This window comes from Apteryx mantelli, chromosome 19 (genome assembly GCF_036417845.1).
Source record: "Apteryx mantelli isolate bAptMan1 chromosome 19, bAptMan1.hap1, whole genome shotgun sequence".
Taxonomy (NCBI): domain Eukaryota; kingdom Metazoa; phylum Chordata; class Aves; order Apterygiformes; family Apterygidae; genus Apteryx; species Apteryx mantelli.
Window position 1 is genome coordinate 16,040,198 of NC_089996.1, and position 23,701 is coordinate 16,063,898.

At 54.3% G+C, this 23,701-nt stretch overlaps 1 protein-coding gene across 2 annotated transcripts in view; it reads right to left on the reverse strand.

Moving 5' to 3' along the window:
* The window catches only part of SLC39A11 (solute carrier family 39 member 11), a 127,500-nt gene that overhangs the window by 20,568 nt on the left and 83,231 nt on the right, over positions 1–23,701 (reverse strand). For both annotated transcript variants that reach the window (XM_067308429.1, XM_067308428.1), the window contains exon 7: positions 10,555–10,624. In XM_067308429.1, the coding sequence (XP_067164530.1) occupies positions 10,555–10,624 (70 nt within the window). The remainder of the gene's footprint in view (positions 1–10,554; positions 10,625–23,701) is intronic.

Here is a 23,701-nt window from a genome sequence, read left to right on the forward strand (position 1 = left end):
AGTAGTTTAATATCTGTTTACAATAAAACACTGTTTCATTAAGGATGAAAAGAAAACTACATGGATTTTGGAGGGAGAAGTGCACACGTTTATCAGCTCTGCTGCTTCATCAGCTTAAGTGTAGAGTATCTGTCCCTCTAAAGTCAAATCAGTATTTTCCATTGAGAACTCCTGCACTCCAGCAAACTAAGGAGGAAAGCACTTCGCAAACACCCAATCTCATTTAATCTGGCACTGAGATCTGTTCTTCTGCATAAATAGTACATTTGTTCTTAAATGCCAATCTGCATATTCGCGCGTGGGACCTGGGACATCTGTACTCCATGTGAGGTATCTGCTGAAAAGACACTGTTGCTGCCTGCAGAGCTAATAGGAGCCTCCTCTCCTCTTGCAGACCACCAAGCTCTGCTGATGCTTGCTGGAGCCGTTTGGCACAGCACCATCCTCACCCAAGGTGCAGAGCAGAAGCTCTCCTGCCATCACTGCTGAAGTTAATTAGCCATGATGAAAAATGCAGCATCCGAAGGGCCAAAATCCATTCACATGCACCACCTAGACAATTGCTCAAGGGATGCAGAAATGGGTTCTCTGTTTATATTTACAGGTGGTCACAGCGTTCAGCACGATGAAATACTCTGAGGACCACCAAAACCTTACAGACCGCTTTCTCATGCTCTAACCAAAGCATCCCAGGAGCTCAGCACGACTCAAAGGCAGTTTGTCCGGGCTGTAACAGGATCCATGGGACCAGCCTTCCCGCTGCGGTCCCCAGGGTGTTTCGGCAGCAGGGGACAAGGCGTGTGCGCCGGTGGCAGCTCTCCGTGCCAGCCAGCAGCACCCTGGGAGCACCCTTCACTCATGCACCCGTATTCGGCACCCGGTTAAAGGAGAGCACTGCTGCTCCCTGGTAGGTATGGTTGCCCTTCATGTTCACCTTGGCTGCTCTGAATAACGTTCAGCTCGGTGGCAAGCGTTAGGCTCTGGTGTGCCCAAAGTGCTGCTCAGGAGAAGTGGCGAGACACGGGCAGGGGTGGCTCATCCCCGGCGAGGGCTCCAGGTCCTGCTGGTGACGGTGGCTGCAGCAGGGCCGGGCTGACGCTGGGGCCATCTCAACGGGGAGCTGCACAAGTTGGAGAAGCAAGGAGCATCTCACCTGTCACCCAGCAAGCACGAGGGCAGCCAGGGCTCTCACAGCTCCCAAACACCCTCAGGGTTGAAAACGGACCTTGATTTTCTTTGCTGCTGCCATTTCGGAGAGCTTGTGCTGCTCCTGCACTTTGAGCGCTGCAAAGTCTCCCAGCCCTGCGCTGCAGAGCAGCAAGCAAAAATATTCACCAGTCAGGAAAAATTTCCCTCAAGAAACCTACCTAGCTAGTTAACTTAATAACAAACACATCCCTTCAGGGAAGGTTAATTAAAAGGTGCTTAATAACCATCTTCCAACAATTTTGTTTTGTACCCAGAGGCACAGTTAGGCTTTAAGCCACACATCAGAAAAGAGCAGTCTGGCTGCGGAATAAGCATTTGTCTCCCATCTCGGGCAAACGTGGAATTCCCCATCCAGCCCCACCTCGCGTAGCGTCAGTAGGTGCTTTTGCTCCATTAGGTGTTTCCGTGCGCGTCCTTGACCTGATAAAGAGGCCAGGAGCGAGGCTGTAACCCACCTTCTGATCCCACCCGAGTAACCTCCTTACAGGCTCCACTGTGGATCCGCTCATAAGGAAGGGACGGAGAGTGTGTGCATGCATGTGTGTGCGTGTGCATGAGAGAGAGAAATCCAGAGCGTGTCTTCTGCTGTCTCTCAGACCACAATGATTTCCATTCATTCAAAGAAAACACAGTATAAAATTTTTGCCTGGTTTCAATCTCCGTACATTAATCAAGCCTCAGCCTTTTTTTTTTTTCCCCCCCAGCCTGAGAGACACAGCGTGGGAGGCACAGGCTGTCCCATGAAATAATATTTTCCGAGCCATAGTCAAAGTCTGCCTGTCAACTCGAAGCCTCTTTTCTGTCTGTTTTACCAAAGCTGGACAGGAAACAATCTGTGGGCACAACGGAGGAAAACCGGGCCAGCGTTCCCAGCCCCGGGGCTGATGAATGGGGACCATTGTGCTGCGGAGGAGGAAACACCACCATCATCCTCGAGGAAAAAATACATCTGTTTATAGCGCTTCCACGCATGCTCGCCAGCCCCCTCGTCCGGGGGATACCCCGGAGCAGGTGGGCTGCTTTCCGGACCCGACAACGCTCGTGGCAAGACGCAGTTGCCTGTTAAGGGCAGCAGGCACTTTGCAGGTCGAGCCGAGCTTAGGGACGGCAAGCCCAAGTTAAACATTACGCCAGCAAAAACATGCACTTTTCCCCTTCCTTACGCTGGGGACGGCATCAGCGGTTAGCAGCGCTCAAACCCTCGAAAAAATACAAACCTATCTCTTTTTAACTCTGTGGCTCCTCAGCATTACTTGCTGCTTGCAGAAGAGCGTGCAACAAAAACTTAAGTGTGATTCGAGCGCTGAAATCCACAGAAGGAATCAGGCGCTGCCTAAACGAGATTAGGGTTTAAAAGAGAAAAAAGCACGAGCAGCATAGAGCGAACGCCAAGCCCACCCGCGTGTGCCCGCTTCCCTAGGGGCAGCAAAGCCGAGAGCACGGCAAGGTTGCAAACGCGAACTCAGATCCCTTTGCTGGCTTTCTGCACTTGGCTCGATGAAAGCAGAAGCCAGGCAAGCGGGCGCCTCGGATCTGCAGAACAGGTAACGACGCAGGCTCTCGCGCCCTGCCTGCCCCGGCGGGGGAAGCCGTCGCCTCCGCCGACTACGGAGCAGGTGCGGAGGTCCCGGAGTGGCCGCCGGGCGGGATCCGGCCCCAGGAACCAGCTCCCCGTGCACTGCAGTGAGGGAAGACGACCTGTGGGAAAGCTGCCCATAGTCCAGCCAACGGAGCAATGCAAACTTCCAAGTATTGCCTGGGGAGAAATTGTCTCCCCCTCCCCAAAAGGCGTCCTAAGGCAGTTTTGCCAGAAACCTACCTCCGCGCATACATCATTTTTAGTCTTTCTAAATTATTCGCATCAGCAGGATCCTATGATGACCAGGTGGCCAGACCACACATGGCTTAACAAAATATTTCATTTTATTTTTTAAGCTTTTAGTCCTTTATATATACCATTTGCTCAAAGTCATCTACTGCATTTAACTTTATACTGGTTTCACTTATTTTAACATTCTTTTGCATCTGATCTCTGCTGCGGAAAGAGCGGCTCCCTGCTAAGGATTTTGCCAGCGAAAAAGCCACGTTGAGGAGCTCAGTGAGCTTTCTCCAGCCTTCACTGGAAGATGCGCACGACCACGGAGCAGCGCGGCCAGGACGGGGGCTGCACGAACGCTGCTGTTACCACCTAGTGTTGGATGGGAGCGAGGCAGCGCGGCAGCGCTGGGATCGGGACGGCTTTCCCGCCCGCGCCTTTCCCTCCAGACCGCTCGTTCGCTTTTAATAGCATGTTAGTCCCTAGCCTGCAGGTCACCAAGGAGACCCCTTCGCTCTGCTTCTGCGGCATTCAGTGGGGATGTGAAGTTTTCTACCTCAGTAACAGGGATGGATTTAAAAATAAAAATGCACAATACACTTTTGGGGAGGAAGAGTGCCAGCCGAGCCCAAAGAAATCCCTTAGCAGGAAAGCAGAAGAGACTATTATGTTGTCTAGGTCCTCTCCAAAGGGATGGCAGTGGGAAAATCTCTGAGCAAACTGGTTAGAGGGTTGCAGATGGCCATCATGAGAAAATGCCAAATTGATTGTGTTACAGATTCCCTCTTACCCCCCAAATTAAGCTCAGCCGCTGCTCACCAGGCAGATGAGACCTCTCTGCAGAAACTGTGATGCTTTTGCCATTAGCCCTGGCCTCCCCGTGCTGCTGAAGGCAAAGCTCTCGCTCCAACAGCCTCCCCCTGGCCAAGGGCTCCACGCTTTAAAGACATTTCCAGACCTTTTTCCTGTTAAAAGCAAAATTGCTGGCCCAAGCTTTTTACTGCGGTTTTCTGTTCGCTCCACTGCAGTATAATAAAGGCACGTTAGAGACTTTCTGCAATTCTGACCTAAGAAATTAATTTTATGGTGAATTCTGCCTTGACAGAAAAATAACCAGGAAGAGTAGATGCTCCTTAAGAGAACAGATTTGGCTTTTGAGCACACGAATACATCACGCTCACAAACCGAGTTGTGTTTTTAGAAAGCTAAAAGTACACGAAGGGCTTGCGAGGGGGAAAGAATCGTAACTACGCTCCAACGTCCCTGCTCCGTCCCTGCTCCGTCCTCCAAGAAATAACTCTGCTACTCACAAAGCACCGGGCTCCCCCCAAACGAAGCGGACGTCGCTGTGCAAGGAAGCGGTGCCACGCCGGGACGCCCGTGCACCGCCGCGGCGGAGCGGGAGGACAAGAGCGCCTTGTGCCGGCTCCCCAAGGAAGAGCCGCCGCGAGAAGGGAAAGGAAAAGGGAGGTTGCCCCAAGAGGCCCCCTCCAAACCCTCGCCCGTATTTCCACCTGCAGCAGGGGTTAGGTGCGCGCGACCGCCCGCCGCGTGGGCATGGGGCGCGGGATCCTGCGCCCAAACGCAGCGCTCCCGAACCAGCTCTCGGGCCCTGGGGCCGCGGTGGGAAGAGATGCAGCTCCCACGCGAGCGGGTACGTGTCCTTGGGGTCTCCTGCCCCCCAGCTCTTCCTGAAGCAGCTTTTATGAGAACGGGCTCAACAAGGAGGTTTCCACCTGCCTGATGGACGGACGGACACCCGAGCCGGCTGGCTTGCTCCGGTTCCCATCCCTCCGAGCGTGCACCAACGCGTGCCCCAGGCACATGTGCCAAAGGGCGGGCAACGACAGCAGATGGCCAGTGGACCAGATCCGGGGACACGGGGCGACGTGTGTCCCCCCCCCCCACGCACTACAGAGCCATAGCGATAAAGGCAGTATTGACTTGCTTTGCCTCGTCGCTGCGTTGCTGCACGAGGAGTCCCAAAAGCACGCGTGCTCCCAGCAGATTAGCAAGCAGCTTTTAACTCAGTTATCTTAAGCCCTGTCTAAATTGCAATATAATCCACACTAGCTTTTCTTTAAAAAGGCGTAGGTGTGCTGCCTGCGGGAACCTAGCAGGGACAGCTAATCTCTGCTCCACAAAAGGAGCAGGGACACGCGCTCGCACACAAAAGGGGAGACCCGGCTCCGCCACTGAGATTTCACGTTACCTGCGCACGGTAGCGCGTTTTGTCAGCTTCCTCGGACAACGCAAATGAAACGGCTGCCCCCCTCCAGCGAGCGATAAATAAGAAATAAGAAATCCCCAAACAAAGATCCGTAACTGGAGGGCGACTCCTGGCACGGCTCCTTTGCCAGCGAGAAGCAGCGGCGGCCGGGAAGAGCGAGACGCGCAGGAACGGAGTCTGCACACCCGGTGGCAGCAAAGAAACGCGGAGGGTGCGGGCAGAGGCTGGGCTGCTGCCGCGATGCTCCCGCCGCCGCCACGATGCTCCTGCTGCTGTGATGCTCCTGCCGCCGCCGCGATGCTCCCGCCAGCACGATGCTCCTGCTGCCGCCAGCCCTGCCGAGCCCACCACGGCGGCAGGCAGCTCCAGCAAGTGCAGGAGGTTTTTTTTTTAGGGCTCCAGGACACCGCAGGTCGCAGCAGTTTGGCTGGTTGCAATGTCCAGACACGGCTCCTGCGACCTGGCTACGGCTCACAGCAGAGCCGATATTCTTCCTTTCCTTGTAACCGCCTCCCTGCAAATACGCTTCTCACCTGCCCTGCCTACGGCCCCGAAACCAGCCCCGCAGGGTGCGCGGGTCTGTGCTTTGCCAGGGCTCTGGAGCAAGCTGGACTGAATTCCGGACCCTGCGGAGATGTCAGTCCCCTGGGAGAAATGCAGTCAGCCAGCACCGGGGTGCTGCAGGCAGCGTCTCCCAGAACAAGCCAGCGCTTATTAGCCGAGCGCAATTCGGTGCGGACGCTCCTCTGGTTAGCACGGAGGAGCCGCAGCTAACTCCGGAAACGGCTACCGGCCACGTGCAGACATCCGGAGCTGTCTGCATTTGGGCTCATGGCAGAGTTCATAAACGCTTCCATGCGATCTGAAGTTTGAACTCATAAGCCTTCCTGCAAGGTGGCTCATATCAGCCCCAGCTCAGCACGGCATTAACAGAGTTAGTCACACCCAGCGGAAGCAAAAGCAGGATGGAGGAGGTAAACTGAGTCATGCATCTTTTTCAGTAAAATGCTATTTTAAAATAACGGACAAGAGGAGGATCATGACTGTCACGTCCCCTAACAGCTGAGGCTGACCTAGGAGCAATTCCCCTTTCAAACGCATCTAAAGATTTATTTCTCACATGAGCTCAAATCAAATGCAATTCCGCTGTTATTTTTTAAGCCTACTTAATACAAATCAGCTATCTAAGTTTTCAGAGCAGGGCCGTAACAATCTGACACACTCGGTGGTTAAACTAAAGCTCTGGAACAAAACGATCAATGCGCCCAAGGGAGCTGGGAGCAAAGCCAGAGCGGGGCAGACCGACGCTGCTGCAGGCTCCCGCTCTGCTCTCCCGCAGGCAACAGGTTTGGGGGTTAAACGCTGCCGGGTCTCGGACGAGGCGACTCCGCAGGGACCGGGGCTGCAGGGAACCGTCGCTGCAGCGACGGCAGCGAAGTCGTCCCCGCAGGGCGCCGTGCAAGCCGCGTCCCCCGCGCAGCGCCGCGGCCTCGGGCACGCAACGGTGCCGGGCTCCGCGCTCGCTTTATCAGCGGGGGAAATCAAGGTGGGAAGGGAACGTGCCAGCGAGGACAATACGCCAAGTCATGCGTGAACCTGCAGCTGGGGACAGATTGCCCAGCCGGAGCGAGGCCGGCACATCAGCCACTGCCACCGCTGCAGGCAGCCGCTCGCTTTCCGGCACGATCACCGCTCCGCAGCTTGCCCTCGTCTCGCCCTGGTGTCCGAACCGTGCTGGCCTTTGAATTTCCAGAGCAAATTACAGCTGCGGGTCCCCGCGGCTCCCCCTCTCCCTGGGGAGAAGGTGCATCTGCAATTAATTCGGCACCAACAGAAGTCGCTTGATCGAGGGCCACGAGCAGACAAGCGCCATGACCACGGGAGAGCAGCGGCTGCAGTGGCCGTATCACCCACGCGGGGAGGGACACAGCGTGTCCGCACCGGCACAGCTCCGGGAAGCCCCGGCAGCAGGAGGCGTGCCGAGCTGGTGGCACTTGCTGTCTCTCACTTTTTTATAGCAAAAAGTGTTTTAGCATCCCATAGGGATAAGAAAAAGCTAGAATCATTACTGTAAAAAGAGGCAGACAGATAAGAGCTCCATTGCATCGAACGCTACCAAATACTTGCACAGATTTCCAAAACCCAAACGGGTTGCTCGCTTATGTGACCTCAACACAACAGACAAAAAATTAGAATTTCTACACTTGGAAATAGCAGGGTCAGAAGATTTTTCTCCCCTCTCATTTTGTCCATCCCAGAGGGTAAGGGGATGCCCACGCTGCTCACTGCCAAGAGCCAGCAAGAACTTAAAACTGAACTCTTGGACGTTCCCGAATAGATTCACGGAGGAGTGGCTGCATTAAGCAATTTTTGTTCTGCCTGCAGATGACAATGATAGGCAGATTGATGGCAATGAAGTTATTTTGTCTCCCTTTGCAGCTGACTAAATTTGCATTGGTATTTTCATGGTACAGATTCCACCTTTCATCTAACATGATTAATGCTGTTGTAAATACAGAGAAAGAACCAGCTGCTTCTGGCTTCTTAGCTTTTACTGAGCAGCTGATGAAAAAAGTCCTTTTGTTAGAGCATCTCTAGAGTCTCTATAGGCTTCATGAAGAGCCTTTTATTTCAAAAGGTTAGAGAAAGGCGGTTTCTATCGCTGGCGTTTTGTGCTTCTCTCGTCACAAATCTGGATTGTATCTGCTGCAATCAATGCGCCTGGAGTAGTACGTTCAGAGCGAGCCCCCGCCACCGGCGTCACCCCCCATCAGCGGGGGCTATAGCACCTGGCGGCCTACGCCGGGCTTCCCTGGTGCCCGCTGCAGGGTCCTTGCAAACACAGCTTGCACCCTGTTAGCTCGGAGGGCTGCAGGCAACGCCAAAAAACGTCCTGGGGCCCCTCAGATCGTTCAGCAATAACAAGGCAGTTAATGCACAACTGCACTTTTATCGCTGATCCATAAGGGCTGGGAAGCGTATTTCACTGTGCATTCCCAAACTATATAAATAGCGATGGGGGTCGAGTAAACGAAGGCTCAGTAAGTCTCGGGTATACAATTCAAATACAAAAATAAACGGATTTGCTAACAGCACGTCGAGCATCCCGGGCGCACCTTCCTGCCCCTCGTCTCCAAAGAGGACGGATGCCAGGAGCACTTCCCCGGCGGGAAGCGGGGCCGGTCACCCGCAAGCCCGTCAGGAGGAGCTGCCGAGGGCGGTAATTCCCGTCCTCTTTGAGCCCCTGCTTTCACGCTAGCCTGGCCAGAGAGAGAGCAGGCACCCTGTGAAACACGGCTTGAGCTGCCACCTCATTAGTGCAATTAGTGGCCCGCCCCAGCCCAGCACCGAGGACACCTAATAAGAGCCCAGGGCCCTGCCGTCCTTGCGACGGCATCGAAGCGACGCGCAGGCGATGCGCAGGCGAGTGCAGCAGCCTGGACACCCCCGAGCCGCAGCAGATTCGGGTTTCTCCTTTTCTCCCACTTCTTTAGCAGCCGCCCCGATCAGCTGAGAAGTTTCGGCTCGAGCTGGGGGAGGCTGGGCTGGGGGAAGCAGCAGGATTTTTCCAGCTTTTATGCATAGGGAAAGCGCAGCTTTCGCTGCTGCTCGGTGCGAAAACGCCTCCAAAGCACAGAGTCACCAGCAATTAGGAAGAGCTGAGCTAACACCCCGCACTCACATCTGTCCCGGAGAGAAGCGCAGAATGCTTTGCGTGGTAGCACGCAAGCACGTCGGTGCTGCAAAAACCAAGCGCGGGCAAGAGCCACGGCTGGAGGCTGGAGCGCTGCCGAGCCCCGCGAGCAGATTCGCAGAGACGCCCGCAAGCCTGCGAGTCTTTATTGCCACCAATTAAAGAGGCTTCTTCCAGCAGCTCGTGCAATTTGCTCTCTCTAAATATTACTAAAGCAATTCTGCAGGTTGGGCTGTGGACAAAAATTTGCAAAAGAGGAACTGATAGCACCGAGCTCCTCGAGCAGGGGGCAGAGGATTCGCCGGCTCCGCCGATGGCTGCCCTGCCTCACTGCGTTATTTAGCCTGGAGAGACTCGCATTTGCCTTGTAATCCTCCAGGGGGGAGGAAGGGATTTGATCTGCAGCAGAACCACATTTCTCCCCAGTTGACTAGACAACGGGTGTCTACGGGAAAGCCCATGAAGAGGGAAAGGAGCAGCCATCAGAGCTAACAGGCCTTTTCCCCACCGGCATAGCTTCCACCAGCCACCCAAAATCCGCCCGGCTCGCTCCGGGGACTGCTCCCGGCTCAGCACAGAACAGGCACGTGACGCTTCCCGGTGCTGCAGGGACGCGGTGGGAAGCTCCCTGCGAGCCTCTGCCCGCTGCTTGTCTTGCTCTCCATTGCCTTTAACCGCTTGCTACCGGCCCCGAGCAAAGGGACTTGCCTGGGCTAAAATTTCACGCTAGCCCAAGCCGATTTGTGTGTCAGCTCGTCTCTGGCTTTTAGCCATTCCTTGGATTTTTTCCTCCCCCTGCACTGGTGCAGCTCCCTGCAGAGCAGCAGCTCCCAGAGCTCAGCTAAGACGCAGCATCGGCAGGGGGGTTTAACGGGGGCCGGGGAAGAGGAGAAGGAAAACCGGTGGGATGCAGACCAAACCCTCGGCAACAAGCCACCCACGGAGCGAGCGGCCCACGGAGGAGGCCACCAGCGCAGAGGCAGCTCAGCACCACCGTAAACCCCCGCGGCACCGCGGGGGAAACCTCTCCGGCAGCAGGTCGGACTCCAGGGAAAGGAGGACGGCTCTTGGGGGCTGACCGTCGAAGGTTTCGGAGGCAGACGGACTCTGGAGACCGTCTCGCTTGCGCCCCAGATGAAACGAAGTGGTGCCCGTTCCGCCGGGCCGCAGGCAGCAGGACTTGCTGCAGCAGAGCCAGCCGGCAAGCGCGGCTTGCACGGACCGTGGCCACGCACCCGCTTGGACCCCAAACCACCCACAGCAGCACCAAGAGGCTGGCACACGTTGTCCCGCTCCCACCGGGCACCTCGGCTCCATCCATCTGATGCAGAAACGCAGAACAACCTCAGAAACTGGGCAGCAGTGACGGAAACTTTAACTTTCCACGTCCAACAAGCACAACCAACAGAAAAATTCAACAGCGATAAGAATTTCTTCTGCTCTTTCTGTCTACCCTCGCACCTTCCAGACAACCTTCAGTCAATGCAGGCTGCATCTCCAGCCGCGTTGTCGCGGTGGTAACGTCGTACGGGGACATGACCTCCAGGAGAGGAAAGCACGCGCAGAACGTCAAGCGCACAGAGCAGAAACATCCTTGGAGCTTACCTGGCGCTCTGAAACGTTGCCGATGCCGATTTTCCAATAGCCCCAAATCCAACTCCAACTGCCAGACCCTCTGAAACGGGAGGGAGAAAAACATTAAGTTCAAATCCTGCAACAGCCCTGCAGCTCGACAGTCTGACCCTGTCCCCTTTTCTGTGCTCAAGGGGGGCAAGGACTGGCACGAATATGAAAGCAAGGCTCTGGATGGAGTTGTTGTCCTTCTAATTCTAGTCTTAGCTCTTCGGAAACCCCTAGAATTACTCCGTTTTAGCGATGAGGTGCTCGCACACCACAGCAAGGTGTGTTTCTGCCCACAGAAATGGGAAACAGCAGCATTGCAGTGGGAAGCGCTCTGTGCACACAGCAGATTTGCCCTCTTTTATAAAAACGCACACGTGTAATGCAAGGCATTGCCGCACCGTCGAGAGCACTTCCGAGTGCTCTCCACTAAGAATCCAGACTAGTGCGGTAGTTTCTTAGGAAGCTAACGTACAGACAAGAGGTTTCTATATTTATTATAGAGTACACTGGAGGGGAAAGATCACAGTTTCCAAGAGCTTAAATGCTATTTTAATAAGAGATGTAGCAGTGCGAAACACCGAACTCTATTAATAAAGATTCAGGCTCAGCAAATCTCTCTGCAGAAAGTCGCCTTTTCAAAGCGTATCGCTAACCAACGCCACAGGGGAGACCTGCAGAAGCGCCAAACACCAGCTAATTCATCTCCCATTCAACTCTCCAGGAGCCGAGCTAAGCCACCACCAGATCCCCGGCAATCCCACCTCCCGAATTTCTGATCTCCTCTACCCTATTACTGGCACAATATCCTTACAAAGGTCTGAAAACCAGAAGGAAACCCAGCCTCCGTGACCCATCGAGACCGGCTCCACGGAAAATTATCACAGACAAAATCACATCATTGACAAAGGCAAATTTCCTTATGCTCTGCCGCGGCATCAGCCCTCTCCTGCAGCGACAGCGAGTCTGCGGGAACCAAACTTGATCTTCCCCGATCCATCCTAATGTCGTGCTGGGCACAGACAACACAGGAACAGCGGGAAGAAAAACGTCCACCTTGTAGGTTCTTTTAGATTACAGTTTATCACATAAATCCCCCCACGAAAATCAGGTGGAGCCCCTCCGGCTTTGCACCAGGCGCAGGAGACCTGCAATGTGCCGCTGCTTCCTCCCAGGGGCTCCTCAAGGACGTCGCCCCACGCTGCCCAGCTCCCGTCCCACCTCTCTGGTCTCCTTCTCAAACTCCTCGCACCCTCCCATTGCCTGAACGGCTCCTTTTTTCCCTTCTAGAAAATATCTTGTATTGCGAAAGCGTCAAAGCACCACTACTTCTTCTTTTGTTCAAAATCCACTTTCTGTTTTTGCAGGAGTTTTTCTGGTATCGCTCCCCCCCCCCCCCCCCGAGCAAGGGCGGGGGGAAAAACATTTAAAGAACAAAAGCAAACTTGTTTGTGCAGCTCCATGCTGGAGTGGGTTTTACAGCCTTCAAAGGAGGCAAATTACCCACGCAGACCGTTCTGGCAGCCGCACAAGGGGACGGGGGGACTATTCAGACGAGCATTCAAACAGGTTGAAAATGTCACGGAAAGCGTGCGTCTGTACATGCAAGGATAAGGTCTCCGAAGAACAGAACCTCGTGTGTGTTTGTGGTCTTCTGCATTTCCAGTTGCCTTGGAAACACACTATAAAAAGCAGCACCGACTCCTATTATTATGGCATTTGCATCCTATGTTCGAAGCTGAGCATGTAGAAGTTGAAACACTCTCCACAACTCCGCAGAGCTCGGATCTGCGTTTCGTGCCAAGCTTTAGCATGGAGGCAGAGAAAACCAAATCAGGAATCTACCCTAAATACCAGGTTACGGGGATAGGAAACTGCTAATTGTCCCTAAAATAGCAGGACTGGGTGATAATTCAATCTAATAAAGCAGCCGCTGCAACCCGAGACACACGGGGCACACCGCAGCCCCGAGGGCGGATTGCACGCTTGTGCGCGGCGCCGCAGCAATACCCGCCGGGAAGGTACGCGAGCAGCCGAGGCACGAACAGCGATGACGGATGGCTGCTGCTCGCCAGTGGTTTGCACCTGCAGATGGTGAAGGGCTCTGGACGTCTCTGCTTCGCCTTCACCCAGCAGGGCAGGCAGTTAAGCAAACTTTGGGAGGTGAAGTGGATCTTTTTAAAGACCCTTAATGGCCGCGTTTAGCACGGCTGTGAGGACGTCATGAAGCGCTGCACAAGCGGGTCTGGCATTGCTCTTGCCAAAAGAAATTTTTTTTTTTTTCAAGTGCTAATTTGTGTAAAAAACAAAAAGAGTCCAGACAGAGGGGAGAAATCACAACCATTTTCCCAGCTGCAAAGTAGTCTCAGGGAATAAGAAACTCAGTAGCACAATTACTGAAGGTACAAATTGCACATACATGGAAACAAATTATGGGAAATTAAAAATCAACAGATGGTGCGTAGGAAACTGCTTATTTGGAGCAGGAGAGGCAGCCGCTGCGGAAGCTGCAGTAGGGTTCAGGTGCTCACCACCGGCGAGAGGAGAAGGACAGAGCAGCGTCGGGCAGCAGCCACAGGCTCCTTCAGCTCCCGACTTCACACAGGGGATCCAGGTCATTTGGGAAGTCTCTAATTATATATAATAGATATTATATGAGCCGCTCAGCTCACTGCAGCGATTTATTTCAAATATTTCATTTTGAAAGGCCTGCCAAGTTCACACGGTAACTTCACCACTTTAAAAATACAGGTTTAGCCTCTTTCAAAGAGAACGTCAAACCTTAGAACTGCTGCAGTTTGCAAATGCACAAAGATTTACGCGGAAAACAAACCGACAGAGCTCGCTGCCCGTTTCTCCACGCTCAAAGCTCGCAGCAAGCTCAGCTGTCCTTGCAGCCCCTCTCCCCGGTGTCCCGCACATACTCCAATCAGAAAGAGCCCAAGCGACTACGCCCCAGGTTGGAAAGGACACGAAAAGAGAAAGGTTCCTGTTTCTGCGTCACCCACTTACAGCCAGGACGCGCGGAAGGCCCTGCAAATGGATGTCTGGGATACTAGGCCACTGAAGATGGATATGGGAGAGCTTGTCTCATTACTGCATTGAGGACTCGGGCGTCGGCTTGAAAAATAAACAGCCCGGTGCAGCTTTCAGTTCTTGGCACAATCAGGCTTTGAACACCGTCCATTCGACCGCCCTAGCTAGCCCATTTCCTGAAGAAACAAGCTCGCTGCAATTATTTCTGTACCTGTCTCCCAGCGGTAATTTTCCAACACATCCTGCAATTTCAATCCAGCCCTGACACAGGAGTGCTGAACTCGGAAAATATCCAGTTCTGAGAAAACAGAGCCTGGGGAAAGGCCGGGAGTGCTCTTACCCCGCGTGCAGCCCGTCTCCGGAGGAGGGGACAACCCAGCCAGCCCGATCCCGGCGGAAAGGGCGAGCGAGCCCGTGCTTCGGCCCCCTGAGAGCTGCAGGGGCCAGCTCAGAATTACAGACCCGGACTCACGGACAGCGCTATCAGGTGAAAGCACTGCCAGTATATCGGACCTCCTCGGCTCTAGGAGATCGACGGTGCTGCCGTGCACAGCTCAGACAAGGAGGAAGGCGGCTGGGCTCTACCAGGGCCCCGGCAGCGGCTCCTGCAGCAGCACTAAAGCAGCTCGACGCACGAGCGTGCACTTAAATGCACGAGCGTGCGGGAGTGCAACGCTCCTGTGGGTTAGAAAGGACTCTGGATTTGGGCAGACCAGATCAAGCCCCTGATGCCTTATGGACACCACCTCCACCAAGCCCCCGGCGTGCGAGAACCGGCCCGTTCCCAGGCAGAGGGCCGAGCTGGACGGCGGGCTGCGGGCACCGACTCCCGACGGTCACTCACCAGAAAGAAAAAAAAGGACAAGTCCTGAAAAAGTTGGTAGAGAACCGTCTGAGAGATATTCCCTTCTTCTCGTTTGGCCCAAGGAAGCCGGGCAGATTCTGGCGGATTCTCCAATGAGATGATTTTGCCGTAGCTGTTATTTTCCTTCCATCCTGCTTCTGGCACCAGGAGCCGCGTGGTCGATCCTTCCACCCCGGGTCACTGGTTCGCTGCTCCTCGGAGGGCACGGCCCAAGTTTGGGGTACGTAAGAGAGGATGGAAGGAAGACCTACACGTCCCACAGGAAAACTTTCCATGCCAGACAGGGTCTTTTAGAGGACCGGAGGCTGAAGCACGTGTCAGTCCCTCTCGCAAGCAGGCGCTGGAGCTGGAGAGCCCGAGGGTGCACGGCTCAGGACGCCTCGTTAGACAGCAAGCTTGCACGGGGCCACAGGCCTTCATTAAGGGGCTGCGATGGCTCCAGGCTGCCGTGCGAACCTGGCACCTCTCAGCAGAGTCGCAGAACACAAAGAAAAATATGACCAATCTCAGCCACTATCAAGAAAATGTTTCTATTTAACCTAAAAAAGGGGATTTTGCCTCTCTCGGGCTTCCTTGGCTTTACAATTCAACATGTTTTATCCTGAAAAGGCATTACCTAGGGATCATAAACTAATCTACGCTACCTGAAGGACCAGCTACAAACCTCTCGGTTTGTATTGCTTTTTCCAAAAATATATTTTCATCTTTGCTTGTTCTCCAAAAAAAAAAAAAAAAAAAAAAAAAAAGCCTCAAAACCTCAACTGCAAGGTGTAACTATGCCGCAGGGTCACTACAGGGACCCCGGTTATCAACACCCGGCAGCTACAGCGTGTCTCACGGCATCCAGCTGATCACGGTGGCCAGGGTAAAAACCACTATATCCGCAGGTCTCCCCATATTCTACACCCTGCACATCAGTGCAGGGGAGCGAGGATCCAAAGCAGGGTCGCTTCCTAGCGCCGCAGGCTGCTGCCGGTGCTGCCAGGGGACGGCGAAGGGCTCCCCGCTGTCTGCTCCCCTGCCGCCAGCAAGGGAAAGCAAAACCCTGCTGCGGCGCTCAGGCCCGAATCTGAACCCACGCCGGGCAGACCCGCCAAACAGAGCGGTGCAAACTCCTCCGGTAGCGCTCCGCTTCCCCTGCGGGAAAACGGGAACAGGGCGCGAGGGATGCGGGAGCCGGGGAAGCTGGGGGTGGCATCAGCTGTGCCGCAACAGGCCTGGACCAGGACAACGTGCAAAATATAAAAATAACTTCATAATAGCACTGGGCTAAAGCCTTCCTTTTGTTTTCAAAAGGAAAATCTCCCTGCAGTAAATCTCTCCTTTTTTAAAGCAGCAATAAAGTTTTAGTTTGAGGGAGGAAGGGGGAAGGCTCCAGGCAGACCAGACGCGCTGCTCAGACGCGCGCCAGTGGCTCGGTGCGTGCCTGACGTTCGATCAAAGGCGAGAGAAACCCCAAGCTATGCAGAACCCGGGACACGAGGAGATTCGAACCATCTGCTTTGAACGCTGTCCCTTTGCTCTCACTCTCTCAAGTTATCTATTTTGCGTTAAAGCGCTCGGCCCAGCCCTGCCTCGGAGGCGAAACGAGCCAGAGGACTCGCTGGGACGAGCTGGCTCGTGCAGCAAAAAACAATTTCCATATTTCGGATCAGCAGGGCCCCAGAGGGGCCACAACCCATTTGTCTGCGAACACGTACACGATGCAAACGCCGTGCAAGCTTTAAGTTCAAAGGATCAGCTTGAAAGTGGAGCAGCTTACTATTTCCCATCAAATCTTTCCCTTATCATCCATCACACGAGCCCGTAAGAGCTTGGCAAGCTGAAAGAAGCGGGTGAGATTAAGCAGACTGTTGTTTTTAATCCTATTCACGGCAGCTTGCGCGGCAAGGCAGGGATCCCTGGCTGACGCCTCGGCAAGGTCCCTTTGCTCCGCTCCTTCCCGGGCTGCAAGCAAGCGGCAGCGAAGTTCAGCCGCTTTCCAGCCCTGGCCCTTGCACCCCGCACCTCCGCCTGCCTCCTTATTCCCGATGCCCCTCCTGCATCCTTAGGGAGCAGCCGCCGTGGCCGGGCCGCGTCGCGGGGCTCACCGAGCTCCCGCCTGGCGCAGCTTAGTTTCCAAGCTTGGAATGAGCTCGGTTGCCACCACGGGAAGCCGCTCGTGTCCCTCAGCAGGCCTGTTCGCAGAGAAAACCAGCAACAAAAGCCCCCTTCCGATTCCCTAGGAATTCAGACTAACGAACAACCAGCATCTCTCACGGAGCCTTTATAAATTCAGAGGCAGGTAAAGTAAATTAATCCCAGGTATTACGTAATTCTTGCATATAAAGAGCGAGAAAACGAACAGAGGGTGTAGACAGAGAGCAATAACCTACTGAAATGCAAAAAGAAAAAAACAATTCCCACTAGACATAAGTACAGTTCAAATTCACTTTTCTCTCCAAATCAGCTTGTAATAAAGTCTCCAGAATTTCAGGAATAAGGAAAACAACCCCCAGACGTCCCGGAGGCTTTCTCTGAACTCACCGGGCTCCACCGACGTGAAGCGTTGCCAGCTTGAGAGGGACCACCAACGCGGAGGGGCAGGAAGAGGTGTCTCCCAAGTCTTTGATTAAACGAAGCAAGCAGGGTCGGGCTAATAAACGGCTTCCCGACATTTTCTCTTCCGCCAGGCAGAGCACCGTGACGATGGCAGGTACCTTCGTGCTTCAGATCCAGTGGCCCACGTTCCACCAGAGCGACCAGGGAGGCTGGGACCGAGCATCTCCCACCAGGACCCTCGAACTGGCAGAAACGCTTACGGAGCTGTGAGCAACATTCATCTCTTCCCGGAGGATTTGGGAAGCTGCTTCTCATGGGTGAGTAAATGAACACGCATCCTTTAGGAAGTTACTACAGATGCCAACGTTTCATCCATTATTCATCCTTTTCTTTGAAGGACTGTAAGGTCCTAGTGGAAAATATATCTTGCTGTAATGAGTTTTGCATTTTTATGAGAGTTTAAGTGTGTCCCTGCTCCGCTACTCAAACTCTTAATTTTTTTCCCCAAGACTGAATTCCAATTCCCTCTAGATAACATCTTTTTTTGCCATTACTGCACAATAAATTGTAGAAGTTATCGGATTTCTGTGATTTTCATTCCTCCAGGTATTCACCATGACAAGACTAGCAAGCAGGAAGTTAAAGTAGTTTTTGAAATACTCCTTTTTTTCCTTTAATTAAGTCAGAAGGCAACGGATCTCACTTTGCATTTGAAATGCGAGGACTAGGCTTGCTCGGGCGGCCGCCTTGCTCAGCCATCCCTGACACCGTGACAGCGGCGCTCGTCAGCAGCTTCGCTCCTCGTTAACAGCGTCTTCCCGGCCAGGCCAGGCCAGGCCACGGCAGCAGGTGCCCACCTCCTCCGGCGGCAGCCAGCGCGCTCTCCGTCCTTCCATCCTTGGGGAGGCTGAAGACGCTTCTGCTTCTCCCACCTCGCCCTGGCATTTCCGCCCCTTTTCACGCATCCGTTCTCCCTCCGTTCGTTCAGGCCGTCACCCCTTTGGCCGTGCAACACGGGGCACGTGGGGATACCCAAGGAGGCCGGCAGCTGAACGCCGGGGAGATGCACACCCGCTCCCGGACACGTGAACGCACGGAGCAGGGGAAAACACAGAGAGACGTAAAAAGAGAGAAACGGTGCTGAAGAGGAAGCCGCCCTCGGGCTGCAAGGAGGGCGACGCTGGCGCCCGGAGCGGCCGAGCCTTCCGGGAATGCAAATCCATCAGAACGATCCCCTTGCTCCTCTTCTGCTCTCGTCACCGTCTTTCCCTGACGCTCTTCCCACGCAAAGGGAGCAGGGATTATTCCCATTTCGGAGCCGAAAGCCCAAGAAAGGAGGCTCCAGCATTTTGCCAGCGCGAGCTGCCCACGCAGTTACCCTCTCCGGGGACGCGCAGGCTTCACAGCGCATTTTACGCGTTTGAGGTTCGCCGGCGACAGCTGCATCACCACGTGCTGGGCTGCTTTTACTACTGGATAAACCATGCACGTTACTATCCAAAGCAAATAGCTCATATTTTAGACGTGAAATCGAGCTGCGGCATAGCCGTGTGCTGTTCCTCGCAACCAGACTGCCAGCATCCTGAAGGTTATCCGTGCCCGGCTCCCGAGGCCGGGAGCTTGCCTTCCTCCTCGTGCCAAAGACAAAAACACGACCGAGCAGGCAGGGTCAAGATTAGTGGGATCGCCAGATTTCAGAAAGAGGCGAGAAACCCCCTTCTATGATGAAAAAAATGAGCAAGGGCAGGAGTAAAAACGTGCTAATGCCCACAAAGGCAAGGAGAAGAAAGGCTTCGTTTCCAGACCCGTGTTAATTGGCCCGTCGGTATTTCAAGGGAGGCCCCACGCGGAGAGGAGGCGGCTCCGCAAAGCCCACGTCCTCCTTTGGAGGAGACGGAAACGTCCCCGCGCTGCTCTGTTAGCGCGTAGCATCCTCTCTGCACACCGCCGCCCGCGCACGCAGACCGGGACACCCGCGGGACCCGGGCGCTTTCGGGGACCGGCCGCCACCTGCGACTCCCTGGCGCTGAATCCTGCCCCCTTGCAAGGGCAGGGAGGTTCCTCCAGGATCAGCCAAAGGGCAGCGATAGACAACCCGGATGCCCAGTACCCCAGAACCAACGTGATCCTCCTTCTGCTAGTTTTTCCTCATAATAGCCTATATATATATATATATATATATATATATTTTTTTTTTAGAATAAGATTTTCCATGCCTGAGCTAGAAAGGCCTTTTATTTTCTCTGACACACAGTGGAGGCAGAGGGTAAAGCCGCACAGTAGCGATCGATGGGGTCATTTTATAAAGACCATTACTAACCGCCAGCAGCGGTGCACGATCCCGAAGGAGAGCAGTACCGGCAGGAGGAAGGTGATGAAGGAAAGAGCAGACAAAATTCAGCGGATGCCACGCATGAGCATCCCAGCAGCTACACACCTGGCTCTAGTTTCCCGTCCGACTGCTGCCCCTGCGTGTCTGTATAACACACTCACGTAGCCTGATTAAATGTTTATGGCACCATCCATGGGCACCACGATACTTAACGAAAATAAAGCAAGCGCCAGTTCACTGCAAAAGCTCGCTGCTCTTCAGAGTTTGGCGTCGATTCAGTTCACGCGGGCGGGAGGCAACTCTCAGGCGCAAGCAGAGGTTTCCAGGCCGGGCAGGAGACAAATGCGCAGGAGTCCTCATCCTTTTAATGTGCAAACGAAGAGGCTCAGGTGAGCAGCAACAGATCGCCGCGCGAGCGGAGCAAACGCGCAGCAGCCTCTCAAGCATCACGTTGCCATGAATTATTACCAAGCCGCGGCGGCGCGCTCGCGGGGCGGCCTGAAGACACACGTACAAGCTGTCCGCGGCGATCCCAGCGCCACCAGGAGACTGGCTGGCTGCTGTGACAAAGTCACGTCGGCCAAGCGGTATTTAAACTTGGTTTATGCCTTCTCTGCGCTCCCACAGAAGCAGCCAATTAACGAGGCAAAATCAGTCATAATTACTACCCCAACCAAAAATTCTTTCATCAGAAAATAAAGGCGAAATTTAAATGATTGATTTCCAGTTTACGGTGGCACGTATTATTATTTGTGGCATGAATTATTCAGCTGTCCCCTCTCCTCCCCCAGGTTTCTGAGGAACACGAGCTTTTCTCTGAAAAAACGTGCAGCGTGGCCGAGAAGTGGCACGTTCCCGACGCCACCCCGGCGCCTCCGTACACCGCGGCCGCGGCTCGGCCCTGCCGGCAGACGGAGGCAGGACAGAGCAGACAAGACCCGAGGCACCAGCTGCATCCGTCTGCCCAGACAAAGCCGTCCCAGGCAGCGATTATCCCCAGCGCGTTTTGCAGGCGCGCAAGAGCCCGCAGCGAGCGGGCAGGAGGCGAAACCCCGCGGCGGCGCCGGGCAGCAGAGCGGACCCAGCTGATAACCGCAGCTGCTAAAAGGCACAAAGTAGCTGGAAATATTCGCCGAGGGAGCTCTTCGCGTCTCCCGCACGTTCTGGAGGCGAGGAGGAGAATTAGGCACGACGAGGGGTTTTCACTCTCCCCAGCTGGTTGCCAATTTTCAGCCTGTCGCCGTGTTTCAAAACGGCATCTGTGCACGATTCCTTGCACGGCAGAGCGGCGCTCGGGCAGAGTTATGTATAAATCATAATGCCAGCGTGTCGGGTATTTCATTCAACACGACGTGCTAGGACAGGTCTAGAACCGCCAGGGCGCAGGCTGCCCTGCGTTGGACTGCGCGTGGCACAGCTGCACGGTCACAACCGGGGCGAGAACCCTCGCTTCCTTGCAAAAAAATTACTGTCTCTTTTTTCACTTGAATGTGGCTTTGCAATAAATGCAGGAAGCCGTCGGCTTTCCCACCTTCACGTCCCCGTAGAGCGTCTTTGGAGCCAGGGGCCAAGCCCAGCACAGGGGTGATGGGAAACAGGCTGGGAGCATCCCCAGCTTGCCCATCCTCACGGAGCTTCCCCTCTTCTCCAGGGGACCTGTAGCTCACCCGCACATCCGTGTGCACACAGCCACCCGCTTGGCCGGCCCCCGGAGCGGGTGCCGCCGCCGCCACGCTGCCTGCCAGCCTGGCCGTAGCGATTCCCGCAACGCAAAAAACTTCTCCGCCACGCGATTTCTTCCTGCCCGTGGGCAGCAGAGCCAGCACGCGACGCCGGACTTGCATGCGGTTCTATCTCTTTTGGTGTGCACAGCCGCGGCTCATCGTACAACCCAACACAGTTCTTCAAAAATTCTGGCTGCGAAAATAAAAGGAAAAGAGCAGAAATAAACCTGCTCGGTGCTATTTTAAACGATGACGCCTCAGAGGAAGCAAACGAATGAGAGCTGGTGAGCCCAGCTGGGCACAGCGCTCGGAGCGGTCACGGTGCAACGGGGACAAATCCTGCAGCGCCTGCTCAAGCGTATGGGCAGAGCAAAAGTAATTCCCTGTTTGGGGGGAAAAAAGGGTGGTGGGGGGAGAGCATGAGAAAGGTTTGTCGGGACGGTGGCAGCATGAAACCATACCAAAGCAGGGCACTTTGGGAAAGAACAGAGGGAAATAACCTTTCCAGGTAAGAAAGGAGAGCAAGCCACCCCAGATCCCTCCGATGTGTCCAAAGAGCTCAGCGACACCACCGCAACTCAGAAAGATAAAAGCGATCGGGTACAGCTTTGCTTCCAGTTTTTGAGGGATTCATGGACAGCTCCGATCAAAGTTATGCCCGAGTTGAAAAAAAACCAGCAGATGGATTATGGGGTCAGGCCACCCACCGCCTGGGGAAGAAAAAACAGCTGAAACCCTCCGTTTTCAGTGACATGAAACCGAGCCCTGGTGAAAATAAAGCCATATTGCTGGGTGCAACACAATGAGTTAAACTTCTCCATTAAAGCAGATTTTAAGCCTCACTTAACTAGCAATCCAAATGCCTTATTCTGGTGGGATTTTAAGCAATTTCACAGCAGCTTTGGCTGAAAAAAGCCTCCAGAATTAGGTCTTCACACCACATAACTATATGCACCTATTTATTACTAGTTTCAGTTCATCTAGATGCTTAATAAATGCAAATGGAAAAATATGTGCTGATGAGGCTACACACAGCCCAGTGCTTACAAATGCGGACGCCCTTTTTTAAAGGAATTAAAGGTTGCTGGCATTTACTGCCCAACACCTTAAAACCCTCATGCAAACGCTTCTCCAGATGAACGACCCTCTTTCCAAAAATAGCCATCCAGAAGCGCCCTAAAAGCAGGGGCCGAGGCGGGCTGGAAAGGGGCTCTCGCGGGCACAGGGCGGCCCCGGCGCTTGCCGGCAGGTTCCCACCGCGCCGAGCACACCTCTGCCCGCACCGGCCGGCGCAGTGCCCCCAAAACCTGCACCGTCAAGGATATTTAAGGTTTCATTGCTAGCACAGAAATGATTCCTCAGGCCACTGCTCGCGGCTGTTTAATGCAGCAGATGGGCTAGAGCTGATGGGGATAAGGCAGGCGAGGAGCTTCCACATGCATATTGCAGCGGACGTTCGCTCCAGCCGGCGAAAAACTGCATTTAATTGGCTTTTGTCACCTTTGTGGCCGTTGCCATGTACAAAATACTGCTCATCGACTCAAAACGATGCCACCGAGATATATGTACGTTATCAGCTCTCCGCCGGCTTTCCAGGTGTCCGCCTACAAATGAGCTTTTGAAACATGAGCCGCTGTCAGCGGGGCAGGAGAGGCCGCGGGCGCCTGCGCCCTCCTGTTCCCCGGTGTCCCCGTCCTCCAAATCCCAGCGCCCAGGGCAGCAGGGAGCCGAGGAGACGCTGCCCTTGCTCCCGCTTCATCATCGGGCTACGGCAGCTTCCCAGCCTTGACGCCCTGCAGCCCGTGCCCGTGTAGTACATGAAATCACATTTAGGTTAGGCAAAAAAGCCATTATTCATGGCGGCAGGAGGGGACACGGAGACGCAGAGCGGCGCTGGGTGCCACCGGCAGCGCCCCACTGCGCCTTCGTGCACCGCCGCCGCCGTCCCCGGCGGTGAGCTCCGGTCCGCTCCGCGCCCCTTTGCACCGGAGCGCAACGGCTTTGAGCGAGTCGCCGTCTCGATTCATCGAGGTGCTCGATACATGCAAATGTCAAAACACATGCTGACGAGGCTACGGTTAATGGGGGCTTAACGAAAGGTTAAAGCAGCCTTTCCCAGAGCGAGCGCCTGCGCGTGCTCCTGCTCCTCCTGCGCGCCAGCGAGTCACCGCTGCACGAGACGCTCTCGATATCGCCAAAAAACCCAGCTTCAGCTAAAATATGCAAACCAGCACATACGGACGCCTTCCCCCTTAGCCCTTGTCTTCCTTTTCACCCTATTTCCCTGAAATCCAAGCTATAACCAAATCTTATCTTCCTCCCTTTTGCTACTAAAAATAAAGCCTTTCCGCACAAATCAGAGGTGCTGCAAAATTGCTTAAGAAGAATCATCAATACCAATGCGGATAGCAGAACTGACAGCGGAAGGAGGGCTGCTTTAATTTCGGAGAAGAACACGCACACAGAGGAGAGATACAGATTAATCAGCACAGCTAAACAGCTCACGTTCGCACACTCTTTGCAAAACACAACGGGTGCTGAACGTACGCTGAATTCAACAATTGTGTAATAGTCTCAATTTCAATAGACGAAGAAAAAAAATCACCCAAAATGAACATTACAAACCCGTAATGG